We start from the raw sequence: 19871 nt of genomic DNA, 5'->3' as shown, positions 1-19871 counted from the left end.
AAACTTTACCAACAAAACTAACTACATTGAACTTGCACAAGAAATATACAGATGGCGCAAAGGTTATTAAATGGAATATAAAAATTAAAAAAAAACTTAATACACAGCTTAGACTGGAAAAGAGACCAAGAATTCTATACGCGCTCGGCGCTCATATTCAAAGCGTCTCTCCCACAAACTAAGAGATTCTAATACTTTATCGCCGCTTGAAAGCAATGAATTTATTTATTATGGAAGATTATATTTCTTTTCTTTCTTTCTTTTTTTCTGTTTTCGAGTCTTACCTCCTGTTGCTCTTCAAGGATTTCAACGTCTACTTCTTCACTTTTCTACATGCAAATCTTATCCTGGCAGAATCGACAAATTGTTGCAAATGGTTTTGTTTTGTATTCCGTGGTGTTTATTTTCTTTTTCTTTTCCACATTTATCGGCCGCATTCAATTCTTCCTCTAATCTTTTATCAATGCATGCGACAAAAAATCAAAATTATACAAAAATACGAAACTTCCTCGAACGTACTACCTATATCTAATCGATGAGTGCAGAAAAATATTAGATACGCTATACAAACTATTGGAAAAGTGGAAGATGTCGAGAGCCTTTATTGAAGTCGGTAAACTTTTCCCATTTAATATTTGATATACAATTTGTCGAAAGATGTGCGCCGTCACGATTCGGGAAAAAAACTATCTGTATAATATGCGACCGACCGACTGTTGCCTTCCCTTTTTTTTAATGAGCAACTTGACCAAATAAAACAATGTTAATATGATACGAATTAGGGAAAATTAAATTGGATTTTTTTACTTGTAAAAAATATGAACGCTCACGTGCTGTCGATGTGTCGACTGTCGTCTGCTTTGTCACTTACCCATAACTTTTACTGCCATCAAGGACGCGTGCTCTGCATCAACAAATAGATAATAAGTTGGCAGGCGACTGCAGACGTTGGTTTCGATATATTACTAATATCGGTCATTTCTCATGTCGCCCCCTTCGTTATTAACTGCAGTTTATATTGTTGACAAAGAAGTTATTTGCGCGACCTCTGCCGTACGGTAAACTCCTTAATTAAAAATTTCAGCTAAATAAATCTCTCGCGAGTGAAACGAAAAATAATGCATACAACTTTAAACTACCACCGACAAAAACTGCAAAGTTACATTTGGTAAAGAATATGAGAAGAGAAAACGTGATCTCATTTGTAACATGGAATTAAAGTCGTTTATTATAAATTGCATGCTGTTGGAGGGAAGGTCTGTCTGCTTTGTCTTTTCAGCAAAAAAAAAAGGTGCACGAGGAGAGAAGTTAAGGGGACTCGCCTTGTTACGATATGACATCTGTGGAAGTCGGTCTCATTTTGAATATTGTAATTTCCAGAACAAATAATAAAAACATGCACTCCAGGCTTCGTGTGTTTTGAGCGTGAAGTGAAATTCAAAAGTGAATTGCGTTGCGTTGTACTTTCGAGATGTTTATTTTCAATGTATTGTCTTATCAGAAATGAGACTTTCCTTCAATAAACGCGGCTGCGGTTTTGAAAGCCCCACTAATTATTGAAATCCATAAACGTTCCTTGCAGGGCTTTCAGTTTTAATTTATTCATTTTTAGCAGTTCGCGACGTTCACTCTTATACCAATTCTAAGTGCCTCTCTCGTACTAATATTACCATTTTCCATGGATTGCTATTGTACCTAAATTTATATCAGTGATTAAATATGGTGTAGCGCAGGGTTCCACTTTAGGACCTGCAGTGTTGAGAAACAACCGATATGTATTTTAGTTTATCAAGATATCGGTTTGGTTTGTCTTGTTTTGTTAGTACAATGTCTGTCTGGAAAGGTTGATCCAGCTCCATCTTTTTACATTTAGATGAAAAATGTTCATCATCCACATTTTGAAACGGCGTTATATTTGATTTTATTCCAAATGGTTATGTATCACATTTCATATAAATCCCTCCATAAATAAGAAAGTTGGCACTACACATGCGCAAAACGAAATTTTGAAACTGGCGTTAAATTTGGTTTTATTCCAAGTGGCTATGTATCACATTTCATTTACATACCTTCATAAATAAAAAAGTTTGCAATTCGGTTTATAAATGGTCGACATGCGAAAAGGGCACTGTGAATGTTGATCGATTAGGCTCAATTTTTGGAATTGCGTTTTATATGACTAAAGCTATAGGCATATTGAATTTCATGCAATTCGCTTCATAACTCACGGAGATGTCAAAAGGGCCTTCCTTATTTCACGAACTCCGATCTACAAATTTGATAAAGTATCCATATACTAAATTTTATCGTAATCGGTCCATTCGTTATCTAGATATCGTGCTAACGGACGGACAGACACCGCAAAATTATAAACTCGCTAGGAGCTCGTTAAAAAGAAAAAAATTGATGAAGAATATTGGGTTGGGAATCTACCCCGTGCAGAACCCTGAAAACGCTTCACGATGTGGTTCTAATGCGAAATTCTCGTATACTAAGCTCCGATATACTTGTTCGTAAAAAGGTGAAGCGTTGCGCTCGTACTGATCGACAGTCTTCCTAGTATCCACCTCTAATTTCTACTTTCTTCTACTACTGGAAATAGTTTCTATTGTTGATCTGGTGCTGAAGATGACAAATCTTCCCTTCGGAAATAGATTATAGGTCTTCTAATTCCCATTTGGAGAAAATGTGAATAAAATTTCGCTCTCTTCCTTTTGCCGCGATGTTACGTATGAAAAAAAAAACGCGCGCGATTGGATTCGAACTCGCGACATCGACCAGTTTGAAAGAGTTTGTTGTCAGTTTCTCACCTTTAACATTGGCAATAGTAGGAGTTCAATACTTTATCGAAAAAACAAATGCAAAATGAAAAATCCGATACCGAATACCGAACGATCCTCGAAATCTTCGCACATGTATCATTTTTACAACACACCTTAAGGGATTGATTCTGCCCCACCAGATCAGCATAGCTTGTAAAACAAATTTTTGAATCGGCATTAATTTTACTTCTTTTCGAGGTCCGTATATACAAAATTTCATTCAAATATCTGAACAAATAAAACATTTTAAATAGAGCCTGCGCAAAACAAATTGTTTCATTCGTCATTATTAGTTTTACTTTTATTCGAGGTATATACATACAAAATTTCACGTAATTCGGTTCATAACGAACGGAGATGTCAATATATCGGATTGCGCATGCCCAAAACAATTTTTTTTACCGACATCAGTTTTACTTTTATTTGAGGTGCCAACGTACAACATTTTATTTAAATATCTTAACAGATAAAAAAATGGGATTGCGCAAAAGTTGGATAATTTTTTTAATCTGCATAGTTACCTGAGGTTTATGGAATATTTACTAACACAGAAAACCGGACATTCATATGTTCTTTCTAACAAGAATTATAACAGAAACCCTTTTTCGGAGGTTTGGGCAGTTTTTGGGCTGTAACTTTTTGACCCGTTAGTCTACGTATGTAGCCGAAAAACAATAGAACATGTGTATCAATTTTCAAAGCGATCGGACATCTCTACACAAAATTATCGTGCACATGGACAGACAGACAGCAATAAAAAATTATAAACGGAGGATCGTTAATAAAAGAGCAAAATGGGAGGCGCGAAAAATTTAGCTACGCTGTAGTTGTAACAAGAGCATTCATTTGCGTTACATTTCCCTTTGAATTACGCTGAAGAAAACTTAAGTTCAAAAAGAATCAAGGTTTCAAGAACATTCCGCCAAACAAATATTACACGTAACAGGTTCAAGTTTTGTCGATTGTAATACGTCGAACGTCACACGTTTATCAATGAATTATTTGTTCTAAATTATGTCTGTCACCCCTGGTCTGGTTTTGGTTTTGAATCAGACGTTGGTAATAAGTCGTATAGTAAGTTACTTCTGCAACTTGGCAAATTAGACGCAGCTGGGTGAAAATAAGCTGACGTTACAGAATTCAGAAGCTCAGTGTATTACAGCCCTAAAAGCCAGTGAACAATTAACTATTACTATTCTGCCATTTAGTAGGCATTAAAAGATGACTTAGTGAGTTCAGAGAGGGGATTATTTCGCACAAGATTAGGGGTTCTCGTTTTGGTAGTGGAGACGAAACATATTCGACTTCATCGACTTCATTTTTTCAAATTAAATGTGCGTACAATTTTTATCGCTTTTGAATCTAACAAAAGAGCTTATTATTTCCCAAACTGCCGGCTGTTCGGGCGCCTTTTACAAATCGATGGAGATCTTGGTCAACGAAATATCGTACAACTTTCGGGTTTTCGGTATCACTCGTATATTCATAGTATCGTGTTATTCCTGCATGGCTAAATCTGAAAACAGAAAGTTACTCCTGAAGTCTGTGAAATGTGTTAAATAAAGGAAATTAGAATATCATAGTGTGTGTATGAATGTTAGTTCTTTCGTTTATTTGGAATCGTAATTGTTGAGCTACGAGGGACAACAGACTGTGCTTGTTGGGGAGATCCGGGTCTATTTGGATATAGTTTATTTTTTCAAATTAATTTTGGCATGTATTATGAGGAGGTGGAGGAGCGGCCTCGCCCACGACATAATTCGAAGCCTAGTTCCTCTCCATCAAACGTCAGGTAACTCGCGTTTTTCCACTGTGGATCTCCTAATTCTGACTTGAGTAAATTTAATACTTATCGTGAGTATCCATAACATCTCCATGGTTACAAGATGGAAATGTTTTCAAGAGTAGCAGCGAGCATAAAAAAGATTGTAGTTAACGAGTTAATAACGTGGACGGGCGGACAGGGGGCCGGTTAAATGAAATCACAAATCAATATCTCTTGCATAGTGCAACGTAAATTTAATTATTTACAATTAACTCGCAACGTTGAATATCCTGACAATAAATTTATAACAGTCTTGAAATGAATTAATTTATAACATAACACGAGCGCATTGATGTTGGGACTAACTCGAAACACAATTCGATTTGCTTATATAGCAAACAACGATCGTTCTAGAAGGTTCGTAGAGTGCTTCCGAATGTTTTAAAACAGATAAGTCTGTTTTCGTTTCTTATCGCCGATGACTAATCGTTTATGGCACCGCGATGTCTATCTGGATTTCTAGAATATTGACTACAATAGGTCATGTGCAATGCATTTTTATTGAAGTGATTAGCCTTTGTTGATAGAGGTATCTGTTTTTTTCTGGAGGAGTAAGATTATTGACAGACACTAAGGTTCAGTTCAGCTGACTGACGGGCAATTTGATCGGTTAAAATTTAAAAATTATTCAATCGAGTTTTTTAGTGATGTCGGTCAACTGAACTGAGGTATAACTATCGTGGTACAACCGTCAGTTGATAGTAGATGAGTAATGATCTGACAGTTAATTTTATTTGAAAGTCAGTAAGTGTCTCGGAAGGTAATCTTCGTAGCGAAAGAGGTACGTAAGTAAAATCATAAATATCGACGCCGTTATCTTCAAAGGATTTCGTAGAACTTGCAATCCAGAAACACCGAAGTGTAAACAACTTCCATGTAAGATGGCGGTGGAATTTTTCAAGGTCTGATAGTCAAATTCGGCGTAGATATTTCACAACAGATTTTGACGTAGCTAGTAGTATTCGGAAGAGAAACTTAGTAGTATACTATGAAAGAACTAAGACAGAACTTTGAGCGAAAAATACGTATTAAGAATAATCTTTACATACCTCACACTAACAACGTTTTCAATGAAGCACAGCCACAGCACAGAAATAGAGAGAAACACTCTAAAGAAATATGGTGATAGCCAAAACAATGAGCCCTTATTCAGATAGACATAAGTCAAGTAGAAAGAAAAATTTGCACGCAACCATTATGAAGGCAAGATCAAATTAAAGGAGGAATGGAATTAGAAGTACCGTGGAAAAACATCTGCACGACTTCTGGCGGCGAAAATAAAAAACTATTGCAAATAAAACCTGGATGATCTCTAACGGCGAAAATAAAGAACTAAGGTAATAACGGAAAGAAATCGTACACACCTCTGAGGTTTTAAACTCTACTTTTAGAGGTCGTATCTTCAAATGTTGTTTTCCGTAAGGGGGATATTTCCATTACTTATTTTCCGAGACTCTGTTCCGGAAAGTAAAACATGTATACCTTTGACAATTTGTGTTAAAATGTGTATGCGTATGCCGTTAGTAGTGTCGAGGGGTGCGAGGAGGGTGGGGGGGAGGTCTCAACCAAAGGAATAATTTTCCACCAACTACTTTTTCTGTTCTGTTCAGTTCACCTTTTCCAACAATATTTTAGTAAAATGACCTACCTATTATAATGCATCGTGTTTCGACTTGCATTGGTCACATTCTGAACGTTATTAACAGGCGACCACGGCTATTAGTAGCATGACATTACGGTTCGGTTTGGATAATATATACGCAGCTTTTTTTTAAACTTGTAAATTTTTCACTTATGAAAATCTATAACGCCAATTGGAGTTATGTGTAATAGTAAATGGCCTGTCTTCCCCCTTTGTTTATTAAATAGCAGACATATTTTTTGACTCTTAAACTGGGGCCATTTTCATAGCAAATACAGTTGAAGTTTTAGACAAACAAACACATTAACATTTTCGTACTTCGTACAGGTGGTTGCAAAAATCAATGTGACATGGCCACCATTAATGTGGGAATTGCGGAGCTGTGTAAATGCATATGAATATAAAGTACTACTTGCAAAGAATGATGATGAAATACGATGGCGATTGTCACACGCTAAGACAAATTAACAATTGATTGTATGCAATTTTGAATAAGTGTTTAAGGAATTGATTTTTTACCACCCACCCGCAAGTTAGTAAAGTTAATGAAGCCAAGTAGCCAGACCGAAAAATCTTGAAAGTATTACACAGCTGATGACAAACAGGGTACAGGTAAATATATAAACATGGTTGGTAGAGATCACAAAATAAACAACCAAGAGTCCAAAATGTTTCTTTTGAGAGTACACCTCCAAAAGTTTCAAAATTTGATTACTCTTTTTTTTTAAACACATTTGAACATTCAACCATTGTAACTGAGTAAGTATATATTTTGCTATGGTTACAATTATTGTCACGATCGCTTCCATGGTAATTTATATCAACCCGGTTGAACCGCTTGAATTTTCGGAAGCGCCTACTGAAAAACCTAGGTTTTTAATTACGCCCTTCCTGATTTTTAAGAAAAATATCCTACCCGAAACAGGGGCAAGGAAAATACTGCTCGTGGAAATTCTGATAAGGCAGAAGTTACATTTGATGGCTGAAACAAACTGTCATTTTACGAAATCGTCATAATAAAGGTTCGTGTCTATAAACTCGATGAAAAATTACCAGTGCTTAGTGGTATGTAAGTTTTTTTTATGCAACCGGTAATTTTCCGTTTGTGTAACTTCGATTTACTTCCACCTTGAAGGGGGTTATTTTCCATCGCGCTTCTTATCGACTCGCTTTATTGTTTAAATTTCAATTGAATCCTTCACGGAGAAAGGTAAATAAATACACTTGACGGAGTGAATTTGTTTTGTATCAAAGGTTTCGGTATCTATTGTTTATTTTTAGCGGTGGAAGTAGTTAATTACGTAAACGTGTGTTTAAAATATCTAATTATCGACGGGTATTTTTTCTTGCTTGACCGCCTCTTCTGCGGAAGGCTATAATTTAGAATGTCGGCGCAGGGGTTGCCTCTAAACTGATTCGAAGGTATCGTCTGTACCATCAGGTAGCAAGTGCAGTAATTAGGCAAAGTGTGACCGCTGACGCGTGCCGTAATTGGATGCAGGCTACCGACCGTAACTGAGCATTCACCTTAAATATACCAGACACTTTAACCGACCATTAATTCTCATATACTTCTCTGAATGAATCAAAATAGCGTTTTTGAATTGTGTTGAAGCCTCCTAATTAAGAGCCCAACCGCCAGGATAGATTTTGAAGGCGAAACCACAGAGGTGGTGGTTTCTCCACAATTTAGCATTTTTTTAAAAATATGATTTAGGGTGGCACATGTAATAAACTTTTGCCGAACGAAGTAATAAATGTCATTACTCGAAAACATTTATTAAATACTGCGCGTTATTCCTCTAGATTTCCGCTGCATTTCCTGAACTTTTTTATAACTGTTTTTCGCAACTCCTGCGTTTTTACTTGAATATAATTTGTATTCTTTTAATTATTAATTTAATTTCCCTGCTCGCAGACGCGTGATAAAAATTTTAAAGTAAGGAAATAAAACAATTCTACTATCCGTGATGCATAAGAATTTACTAACAATTTGCATATAAAAGAACTTTTTATAGAATTTTATTTTCAATTATTCATTAAGACTTTCTTCTTACTTCTTTTGGAAGGGCGCGTAGAGTACCTGAGAGCTGAGAGATGTTAAGTTTTCTTCGGACAACAACCTTAGTTGACGATGAAGTGCATATTAGCAGCTTTGCTAGAAGAAAAAAGTAATGTGTCTTTATATGCCGTTTGGGAATAACAGCTCGGGAACGTTTATCCACATTACCTATAAAAATTGCAATGATAGCCTCTGTTCGGTCACGACTCGAGAGATGGCAACTGGAAAGTTAAGCGAAGAAAATCAATTTTAATTCTTATTCTAAACATGCATGTATAGAATGAACTAGTTTAGCATTCATCTAAAGATCCGATAACTGCTTGTTAATACTCAACAAACCAGCACTAGTGACTCTTTAGTATTTGTTAGTGCTCAATTGTTCCCGACCACTTCCTAAGCAAGCTCTAATTTTCCTCGATTTTATAGCTGATGTTATCATTTCAAGGTATAGGCACATTTTTGGGCTTTAATTCATGTTTAAACTTTAAAGTGCGATTTCTCCCCTTGCAAATTATGGTCCATTTTCCATTTAAACATTTGTGGAGGTTACAATCCTTAGGACAGGGTTAAAGCGGTTATAACGACGGAACGGTCACCTCGAGCGCCACCAAAGGATACTGTAACCATGCTCCTGATCCAGATCGGGGTGGGAATGGTTTGTCGGATCGGTCTCAGAAGCTTCGGAGGAAACGGCAGCTCCAGGAATTCTAGAGGGCAAGCAGTGAGCGGCTATTGGTGAATGCTAAAACAAAATTAAAGCGCACAGCAATTTCCCTAAGTGGGAACAGTAAATAATCGGATTGGGTAGCGGTCTCTACGGGAAAGCATGAAAGCGAAACAATGGAACAAAAAGTAACAAATTGCATTTAAACGGAGCGGTGTGTAAGAAAAAGCAAAATCTGTAGATACAGTGTGGCAAACTTAATGTAAAAGCAAAAATTAAACGGTATGAATGCAAAATAAATTTACGTAAAAATTCAAAACAACAATGTGACTTGAAGAAGAAGTGTAAAATGCCGAAATGATCTTACGTTTCGGTTAAAACACCAAAGTCAACAATTTTGATTATTTAAATACCGTATAGTTGCGACGGTTTTCCAGCCGACACAGCCTATTCGGATAAGAACATCCAAAAATTAAAATTTCTTTAATTAATGTGCGGCCTGCGGACGTTCTAAAAATCTGTATATTGTCTTAACATTCAAATTAATTAACAGCGCTTCTTTTAATACCCCTCGCGACTTAACCGGATGCTGTTTACTGTAAAACATACATACTGTTAATTGCACTTACTTAATTGACCGAATTAAAACTTCTAAAGTCGGTAGTCCAATTAACACCTATTGTTAATTGAAATTTCTCAGGTCTGCATACAGGTCTCTTGTCAACCTGATAAACGTGCACGACCTTACAGTTTTAATGCTCATTTTAAATTAACACAGGTAACCAAAATCATCTAAATAATTGCTTAACAGAGCTGAAATTTGAAAATATTAATTCGTCCTCGTCTTCTAAATGACAAGAGCTTTCGGACGCATCAAAGACAATTGAAATATCTTGACGCGAACGGTTGCAGACAGCCAATTAACTACCTTTACTTCCATCTTCAGCTCCTAGAACCAACATAAATACTTTTCGTAACGAAGCGCCTCTAGATACCGGGCGTTTATCTACAGAGGGATCACTAAAACTGGTAAATTCAAGGCGTAAAACCTGTGCTTCGTTATAAAATTTACTAGGAAATTACATATAAATGTTTTTGGGGAGTGAGGGGGGGGGGGGTTTATCAGGTTATCAATAATGTTCCTGGTGACTGCTTTAATTTTCTGATGTTTTAATTTCAATCTTTTTTTTTATTTTAATGAAAAATAGTCTACCTGCGTCAATTCCGTCCGCCCGTCTGATGGTAAAATGTATTTTCTGATATCTTCCTTCATCAGAAATACTTGTTATTATTGATCTTGTGCTGATGATGTTTGTTCGGGCAGCGAGTATAGGGTTGCTACTCCATTTTGTTATAAAAAAAATGTAAATTTTGCGCTATCTGACGCAGGTGCTAAGGCAGCAGGCGTTTTTGACAGCGCAAGTGTGGCTCACTTTTTTTCAATTTCCAATTTCCCTCTTGTTGGGATTTTAAATGAACGTATGACTTTACCCGTGAAATCACAAGGGGGAACTTGGGGCAACTTTAAATAAGTAGTAACTTGGGATGAAATTGAGAGGAACATTGGATCTTAAGGGAAAATTGAGGTATTTCACACGCATTTGGAGCTTGAGAGGGCAAGGGTGCTTGAGAACAAATTGAGGTAACTTGGCAAGAACTTGAGAGGAAGAATTTTGTAAAAGCTTCAGATGAACGTGAAGGTAATTTGAGGATAATTTGAGAAGCATGCGGGGAATTTGATCACTTGAGAAGAATTTGAGAGGAATTCGCAACCGTGGAGGGAACTTAAGAGGAATTTGAAGGCAAATTGAAGTTGAGAAAGGCGTGACAATTACTTGAGGGAAACTTGCGAGAAGTTGAGGAGAATACCTCTAAATTAAATCGCATTGAAAATTTAAGAGTGACGCTGTGGCGGATTTAAAAAGTAATGATCAGAAATACAAGTAAAAAGGTTTTCGCCATAAGGTGAGTAACTTAGCGCATTTTTCCATTCATTGATCAGTATTTCCCAAAAGGCCATAGGTATGTGAGCTATGTTTTTCTTTACTAGAAGCATAAGTATATGGTTCTACATTTCATGATGTCTTTAAAAGGTGGCACTTCATGCGCACATCTGATTTTTACAATATGCGATATGTTTGCCTTTAATAGAAACGTGGTTAAAATTTCAAAAAATATCTAGAAATAAGAAAGCTAGAGGTCCCACAAGCCAGCAGAGCCATTTTAGAAAAATGAAGGACGAAATACATCAGAATTATAGGCTGATTATACGCCCTTTTTGGACACTTGAACAAATTTTCAGGCGGCATCCTTTAAAGAAAAAAACTATGGCTCTGCTGGCTAAAGACGCAGCTAGCTGACCACTTGTGAGATTTGCTTCGAAGGCGAAAAATTCAGATCACAAAATTATAGGCTATTTATAGGCTTTTTTTAGACACTACAACAAATTTTCAGGCGGCATCCTTTAAACAAAAAAACTATGATTTTGCTGGCTAAAGAAGAAGCTAGCTGACCACATTTGCGATTTGCTTCGAAGACGAAAAATTCAGATCACAAAATTATAGGCTATTTACAGGCTTTAGACACTACAACAAATTTTCAGGCGGCATCCTTTAAACAAAAAAAAACTATCATCCAGATCAGTTTGATTTTGCCCCTCTCGGAGATGTAGTGGATAAATAAAAATTATTTATTTATTCCCTATTTATTGTCCCTCTCTTGTTCTGGGCTCTCAACGGGCTTTCGCCCAATTAATATATTTATTTAAACTCTAACTTATATTTCAAAAATCCGATACAACTGAATACCAAACGATCCTCGAGATCTTCACACTTCATTTTTACAATACACCCTAAGGGGTTGATTCTGTCCCACCTGATCAGCATAGCCTGTAACACAAATTTTTTGAAATGGAATTTACTTTTACTTTTGTTTGAGGTGCCTGAATACAACATTTCATTTAAATACCTTAACAAATAAAAGAAAACCGACTGCGCATGCGCAAAACAATTTTTTTGATTTGGCATTAGTTTCTCTTTTATTCGAGGTGCCTAGATACAGAATTTCATTTAAATATATTAACAAATAAAAAATTAGGATTGCGCAAATACAAAAGTTGTTATGCGCATGCGCAGTATTTGTTTGCATCTGCATAGTTGCCTGAAGTTTAAGGAATATTTACTAACAAACCGGACATTCATATGTTCTTTGTAACAAGAGTTACAAACCCTTTTTGGAGGTTTGCGCAGTTTTTGGTCTGTAACATTTTGGCCCGTTGGTCTACGTAGCCGAAAAACAATTGCGAACTTTGTTATATCCTGAAGAACATGTGTATATCATTTTTTAAAGCGATCGGACATTTCTACACAAAGTTATCGTACACACTGACAGACAGACGCACAGACAGGCAGCAATACAAAATTATAAACGATCTCGAGGTTCGTTAATAATATAATGAGACGAATAATTTTAATTTTTTTTTGTACTTCTTTCCAATTTAGGAATATCGTTTCAACTTTTCTTCTCCTATAATATAAGAGAAGATGCATAGACAACTAAGACACTTTTAACATTACTTTTTTTAAAACCTGAAACACAACAACTTGCTATATATTTGCTTTATTAGTAAAAAAAATTCAAATTTCAAATACCTACTTGACAGATGTCTCCAAACAGGTGGAACAATCTCTAACATTAAAGTTACTAGAATCTGGTAACTTCCGCAATTTTTGGGCAAAAAACATGCGTTCTCTCTCTAACACACGGGCTCAATGGATTGCGGTACTTTCTATATTTAGTGACTTATAATGGATCTACAGTGACTGTATACCTACTGTATAGAGGCAGTTTGGTCATACTTTGGTGTTGTTTTTTGATTGGTAGGTGGGATATCCGCCATATTTTAATCAAATAAATCGGGTTGGCGGAAATTAACTTGGAATCCAAGGTGATCAAGTCACAAACAGTTGTGGCAATAATATTGTAACCATAGAAAAATGCCAAAATCTACCAATTCAATTAAACCGATCAGCTCAATGAAGAATATGGGAAAAACATGGCGGATATAGAGCATATGACCACACTGTCTTTATACAGTCACTGTTAATGGATCGATATTAATTACAAGGCAACAATTTTGGGCATGCGCATAACGTATCGCACATGTGATCAGCTAGCTTCTTCTTTAGCCAGCAAAATCATAGTTTTTTTGTTTAAAGGATGCCGCCTGAAAATTTGTTGTAGTGTCTAGAAAAAGCCTATAAATAGCCTATAATTTTGTGATCTGAATTTTTCGCTTTCGAAGCAAATCTCACAAGTGGTCAGCTAGCTTCGTCTTTAGCCAGCAGAGCCATAGTTTTTTTCTTTAAAGGATGCCGCCTGAAAATTTGTTCAAGTGTCCAAAAATGGCCTATAATCAGCCTATAATTCTGATGTATTTCGTCCATTTTTCTAAAATGGCTCTGCTGGCTTGTGGGACCTGAAAGCTAGCATTGAGCAGTCTGCCGATCATTTCGCAAAAAAGTGGAAGATGATAACAATACCCAGCCATGAGACAGATTGAAGCATTCCTTTACTGTAATCTTTTATATTGGGTTTGGTGTTTGACATTGACACTGATTGCGTGGAAATAAAAGATAATTTGTTTACTTTTGATACCTACTTAAACTTAACGAACAGATAAGCTAGCTATAGTTGCAATATTTCGTACAAGTATGGAGGTTTCTGGTATTTATATATGCGCTGCCATAGGAACTATTCTCTCATACATATACCTGAAAACTCACACCCAACAAAATAGTGTACGGGTTGAATTGAAATTGTTACTTACACATATGTTTTGTTTGCAGGTGTACTATGCCAAAAAGAAGAGGAGAGCGACCCAAACGCAGGGAGAAGATAGCTCACATAAAAAAGAGAGGAAGTTATATAATGATGGTTATGACGATGATAATCATGACTATATCGTTAAGAATGGTGAAAAGTTCCTCGATAGGTATGAAATTGACTCTTTAATAGGAAAAGGCTCTTTCGGACAAGTGGTGAAAGCGTTTGATCACGAAGAGCAGTGCCACGTCGCGATTAAAATAATTAAAAATAAGAAACCCTTCCTAAACCAAGCCCAAATCGAAGTGAAGCTTCTCGAGATGATGAATAGGGCAGATGTTGAAAATAAGTATTATATAGGTAAGTGTGGGTGGTGATATTAGCCACCTTTGTGTTTTTATGAATGCAGAAATTTCAAATATTTAAAAACTTGATGACTGAAATATGACGGGATGGATGAATTGAACAAATTAATCGTACAATCGCAGCAATGTTTCCTTTTTAACTAGATTCGACAGTATTGTTCTTACAATGTTTTTATGTACATTGTTTTTCAATAGTTAAGAGCTGGGAAAAGTGTGTATTTTGGCATGATAAAATAGTATATTAACTTTTTCTGTGAGTCAAGGATTTATCGGAGTAACTTAATGCCTTGAAGATAAGATTTTTCGATAAAGTGCTGTTGTATTATGATATGGTTAAATATTCTCGACATTTTAAAAATATTTTGAGTTATACAGGGAGCGTTCACAGAGTAGAGCGCTGTGACAAAGCGTGAATACAGGGTGTTCTATTTGAAAAAAGTGAGAATTTTTAATATGAAGTTTTGTAACTTTGAACCTACAAATAAAACACCCTGCAAATTTTATTTTTAATTGTTTCATAGTAGATGTAATATTTGTTCGACTTTTATTTTACCCAGGATAAAAGATGGAGCCTGGAATCAAAATCATTTTGACAATAAACTGACGCTTGCAAATGAAACTTTTGTTATAAATTAAATTATCTTTAAAAGTATCCTCGTATATTAACCCACAAAATAACAAATTTGTACAATTACATGTAGAAATAAAAAATGTATTCAAATGCAAGGGGTTCCATAAAAAATACCTTTTTGGCGCCATACTTTGTGAACGCACCCTGTATAATTACAAATATTACTTGTGACAAAAGAATAAGATACACATGAAAGAAAGAATAGAAGAATACTGTTGTTTTTCTATACATTAAAATAACAAGGTTAAGACGTTCTTTGCCAATTGTCTAGTTTTGTTTCATCCATCCTGTGTATTCAAATAGTTTCTGTGATTAACTTACAAGGAAGCTTTTGGTTGACGCTATTTTATTCAGAGCTTGGGCAGCATAAACATGCTTGGAAAACGCATTTAACATTTTTTAAAATCTGTGAAAATAACAGAAAATGTCAAATTTCATTTTTCCTAGCTAAAACGGCCGAAAATGAACGGTTTCCATTACCACTTTCTATGGGCACTTTTTTCGGAGAATGTGAATCTGTTAAAAAAAAAGCGACTAAAAAAAAGGAATTCATGACAATGCATCGCCGTCATAGCGATGTTGATTCAGCAAGATCTAGTTACCCGTTGATGTTTTGTTGGGAAATGAATGTTAAACATTTGATTTTGAAATGTTTCTTATAAATTCATGTAAAAGAGCGTGACACGTCATTATTTTTCTTTTTTTGCCACATCTCATTTTGTAAAAATCCAATAGGGCGCTCATAAGAAATAAGAAAGTTGTAACGGTAACCTGTACTATCTAGCTAGGGTTTGTATGGAAATTCTGATAACAGATTCTGTGAAAAAAGTAACCGGGAGGTGGTACTAGACATTGCTCGGAAATCGTTACTCGGAGTTTTCGCGATAACCGAATCCAGATCTGCCTTCGAAATTCCCCAGAGGCGGCGATACGGGCGAAGCGGGGATGACTTTTGAGTAAAAAATGTCAATGGTGAAATTGTAAAAATTTTTTTATAATTACTCGTATGCTAGCAATTTCTCGGCCCGGTTAATTTTTCACTCCACTGCCCCCCCCCCCCCCCAAAGCAACAAATGGGTCCAGGGCGACTTCAGCTAAATTATTCATCTTTGTTCTAAGAACAATTTTTTTTATTTAATTATTGTAATTAATTACACTAGTGGGAACATCCACATTACATGTTGCAGAGATTAGTAAATGCGTCCCTTTGCCGCTTTGAATTGTATAATAACTGCTGAGAATATTAGAACTTCTTTGCTAAAATTCGAACGTCAACTGTCGGGCCAAAAAGTATGTATATAGATTTGAGCTTGGGGTCTAATAAAAAAAGAACCGTTCTATGACTTGATACCAAATGAAGGATCGTTTTTTGAAAAAATGTTTGAACACCAGCTTATAAGCGTGGACTAGGACGCATAAATACCCCATAAAAAGAAAACCATCACATGACCAAATGGTATTCAATTTTATTGTGTTCAACTGACAGTTTCTGGCTGTTTCACTGGCATAAATGTGTTGATTTAATTTGTATTGATAAAATATGTACCTTTCAAAACAATAAATGAGGGGGTTTTACTGTGTTTGAGCGATTTCCAAAAATTTATCGAACTTGAGAACGGTTTTCATATTTGATTTCATTTTGATTTCAAGTAATAAATAACAACGAAATTTAAAAATTGACAAATCATCAAAATGATTTGACTAATGTTCAAATAAGAAAAAAAAACATCAGGTTTTTGGGGTTTTCAATAAATCATTGCTTTCAATTAACGTTTTGTGTATTTCTCCATACGTTGAAAGAAATTTTAATTTTGCATGAAGAGCTAATATAAACTACCCTTAATTAATGAATATTAGAACTGAAAAGCGTTGAATATTAAATTTTTTGCTCCAATGTGTTTTTTATCGTTTTCCGTGTAACTCCCATCACTATTCTAAAGGTTTCCTATCTTTGTGTTCCTTTGAAGTCTTGCCGTTTCGGGCGTTATTTTGCTCTTTGCTCTCCTTATGGCTTTATTGTACATTTGTACCCGGTACCGTGTGTTCTATTTTGATTAAGACTGTAGTGTTTCAGTTGTTTTTAAAGATGGAGATTTGCGGTTTTCACCACTCATTCTGCCAGTTTTTTGTGAGATTTTTAATACCACACACAGAATCAATCTGGCTACGGTTGTTTTTGAGACACAGGGTGAAAACGAAAAGTTTGATTTTTTGGGATGCTATCATAGGTAAAGCGTCTATTTTACATATTTTTATGTAGAATCCAGTGGCGTAGTGAACAAATGTTTTGACCGAAAGTTGAAATTTTTCAAATGAACACCCTGCATATCTATATTTTTTTAATATTAGCCATCAAGCGTCAGGGCTTAGAGTTTTAAATAAAAACGGAACACAGAATACAATATTTTTATCCGTATGTGTATACATTCTCAGCCAAAAATGTTTACCGTTAGTACTCGCATCAATATTTCTGAGAAAATAATATTGAACAGACCACGATCTCGCGAAGTATGGAATGTACTTGTTAAGAAAAGAAGGTCCCAGTCCCTTATTAAAGTATCACAAGAGTCCTCTTCAGGGCTTAGAGTTTAACCAGAGGGTCTGGGGGACATGGAATACCCCCCAGAGTATAAGATTTTCATTGTATGGGTATACCAACTATTTCATGTTGGGATGACTGTAGAAAAAAGCGACCACATAATTTCCGGTTAGTCTTATTTTTTACGGTTTTTAAATAGTAGGACATGGATTCGTGGAGATTTTGTTATGTTTATTTTACTATAAGATTATAACGATAAGTACCTATCAATAAAAATCACTGACGGTCAAGAATGCATTAAGATATAAGTACAGGGTGTTACATTTAAAACATACCAACTTTGATTCAAATCTCAGAAACGGCGATCTACAAATTTTTTTGACTACGCCACTGGATTTTACGTAAGAATATGTAAAATGGCCGTTTTTACCTTTTTTCTATCTTATATGGGTAGTAAGATATGATAACGTCCCAAAAAGTCAAACTTTCATGTTCACTTTGTATTTCAGAAACAAACATAGCTAGATTGATGCTGTTCGTGGTATTAAAAGTTTCTCAAAAAGCGGCACAGGGTTGTGAAAACCGCAAATCTCTATCTTTAAAAACAGCTGAGATACACCACACCATACACTGCAGTCGCGGGTGGGCTACAATATCCTACCCACCTGTTATTTGTGCCATATTCTCTATCCGCTTCCAAAGTAAGTCCTTCGCGACTTATGAAAACTATCTAAAATTAGCAACAGAATTTAAAAAGAACAGGAAACAAAACATAGTTTTTTCTATTAATTAGGTAATTTGTTCATTAGTAGCAACATTTATTCAGTCCTGTGATTACATTTTGACAGATTTTATTTATTTTAATTTTATGTTGCCTTTATTTTTGAGTGGGCGGGGTTTCAGACAAGGCTGCTCTATCAACCCAACCCACTTTACATTTACAAATATCCATGCCCGAACCCGGATTTGAACCAGGGACCCTTAGCACCACAGTTCAGCTTTAACTGAACTGCGCCACACGGGCCGGCCAAACCTGCGCGTTAAGGCGGCTCCACACGCAACGGAAAAACCGAAGGCTTGCCTCGGGGCGACGGGCCTTGAGGCGAACCTAAATTATGGGGGGTCTCCACACACTACGGAATATACGAAGGCCAGCCTTAAGGCACGCCAGTTTCGCGCAAAAATGACGTCGACAGATAACGTTCTTCCTGTTGTTGGATTATTGTTAGCTGTCGAAAGTACTAAAAAAGAGTGACGCGAAAGTTCTGGACTAAAGACTGGTTACAGAAAAGGAAATGTTACTTCCATGTAAATTTATTAAAAGACCTGAGGTTCAGTCCGAAAGATTGGCACAATTATTTGCGGATGGATGAGGACACATACTTAAGGCTCTTATCATTGGTGACGTCGATCATTTACAAAAAGGACACCATAATGAGGACCGCAATTACACCTCATGAAAGATTGAGTGCCACATTACGATTTCTGGCTATAAATTCCTCTTGTTTTTGCTTTGCACGGGCCATGACTATATGAAAACTTGATGCAACGGACCTCTTTTCACACAAAACTACACCGTGTGTCAATATGACATTAAACAAAATATATATTTCATATGGAAACTCATATTTCTTATTGTATAATTTTAAATGTGTCTATGGCCCGGTTTGGTGGTTAACACACGGTATACGTATAGGGTATAAGGGAATCGCCTCAAGGCCTACCTCCCACCGATCCACACAATACGATCGGCCTTGGGGCGCTATAAAAGAAGAGGCAAATCGAATGAGATTTTGTATTGAAATTTCCGGCCTCCAGGCGTCAGATGCGCAGGAAAACCTCAACAGAATTCTCCATACACACATAGAGGTTTTCCTTGAGGTCTTGCGCCTCGAGGCATGCCTTCGGTTTTTCCGTTGCGTGTGGAGCCGCCTTTAAGTTTAATGTTAGTGATACATCACAGGGCTGATTGATTCTTAGTAAGGAATAAGGATGATTAAGGAGCGTAGTCCTGCACCTCTCTGGAATTTGTTCCAGACACCGCCCATGCTAAATTAAGTGGCCCTAGCACACTTAGTCATCGCAGAGGCCATTAAGCAGGGAATGGTTCATTCTTTTGATTTTTAATTTTCGTTTTTCATAGGTAATCCCTTTGTACTGAATTTTTCATAGCTTCATGATAATTATAGGTTATTTTAGTTGGAACAGACTTCTACAGCATGATCCAAACGTCTCCAAGTGCTTGCCTGTAATGTATGAACAAGGTCTAAAATGCTTCATTTCTTGGCAATGTAACTTGGTATTATGAAATTCAAAGGGTTTAGTGCCCAGGGGATTTGAAAACTGTTTGGAGTTTGCTGTACCAAGCTCTGTCTTGTCATACAGTGCGTAAATTGTAACATATGCATGACAGTTATGCAACCAACCTTACATACCACTTTGACAACAGTGTAAAGTGTAAACAAAAGAAACTGTAGTTATTTTAGATCAATTTGAG

General features: G+C 36.1%; 1 protein-coding gene across 3 annotated transcripts in view; it reads left to right on the top strand.

Annotated features, from left to right (window-relative positions):
- The window catches only part of LOC116169463 (serine/threonine-protein kinase minibrain), a 174268-nt gene that overhangs the window by 141684 nt on the left and 12713 nt on the right, over positions 1-19871 (top strand). For all 3 annotated transcript variants that reach the window (XM_031485561.1, XM_031485562.1, XM_031485563.1), the window contains exon 3: positions 13863-14199. In XM_031485561.1, coding sequence (XP_031341421.1) covers positions 13863-14199 — 337 coding nt within the window. The remainder of the gene's footprint in view (positions 1-13862; positions 14200-19871) is intronic.

This window comes from Photinus pyralis, unplaced genomic scaffold (assembly GCF_008802855.1).
Source record: "Photinus pyralis isolate 1611_PpyrPB1 unplaced genomic scaffold, Ppyr1.3 Ppyr1.4_LG4, whole genome shotgun sequence".
In the NCBI taxonomy this organism is placed as follows: Eukaryota; Metazoa; Arthropoda; class Insecta; order Coleoptera; family Lampyridae; genus Photinus; species Photinus pyralis.
Note: the sequence above shows the minus strand (reverse complement) of the source record. Positions and strands in the feature narration are given on the sequence as shown.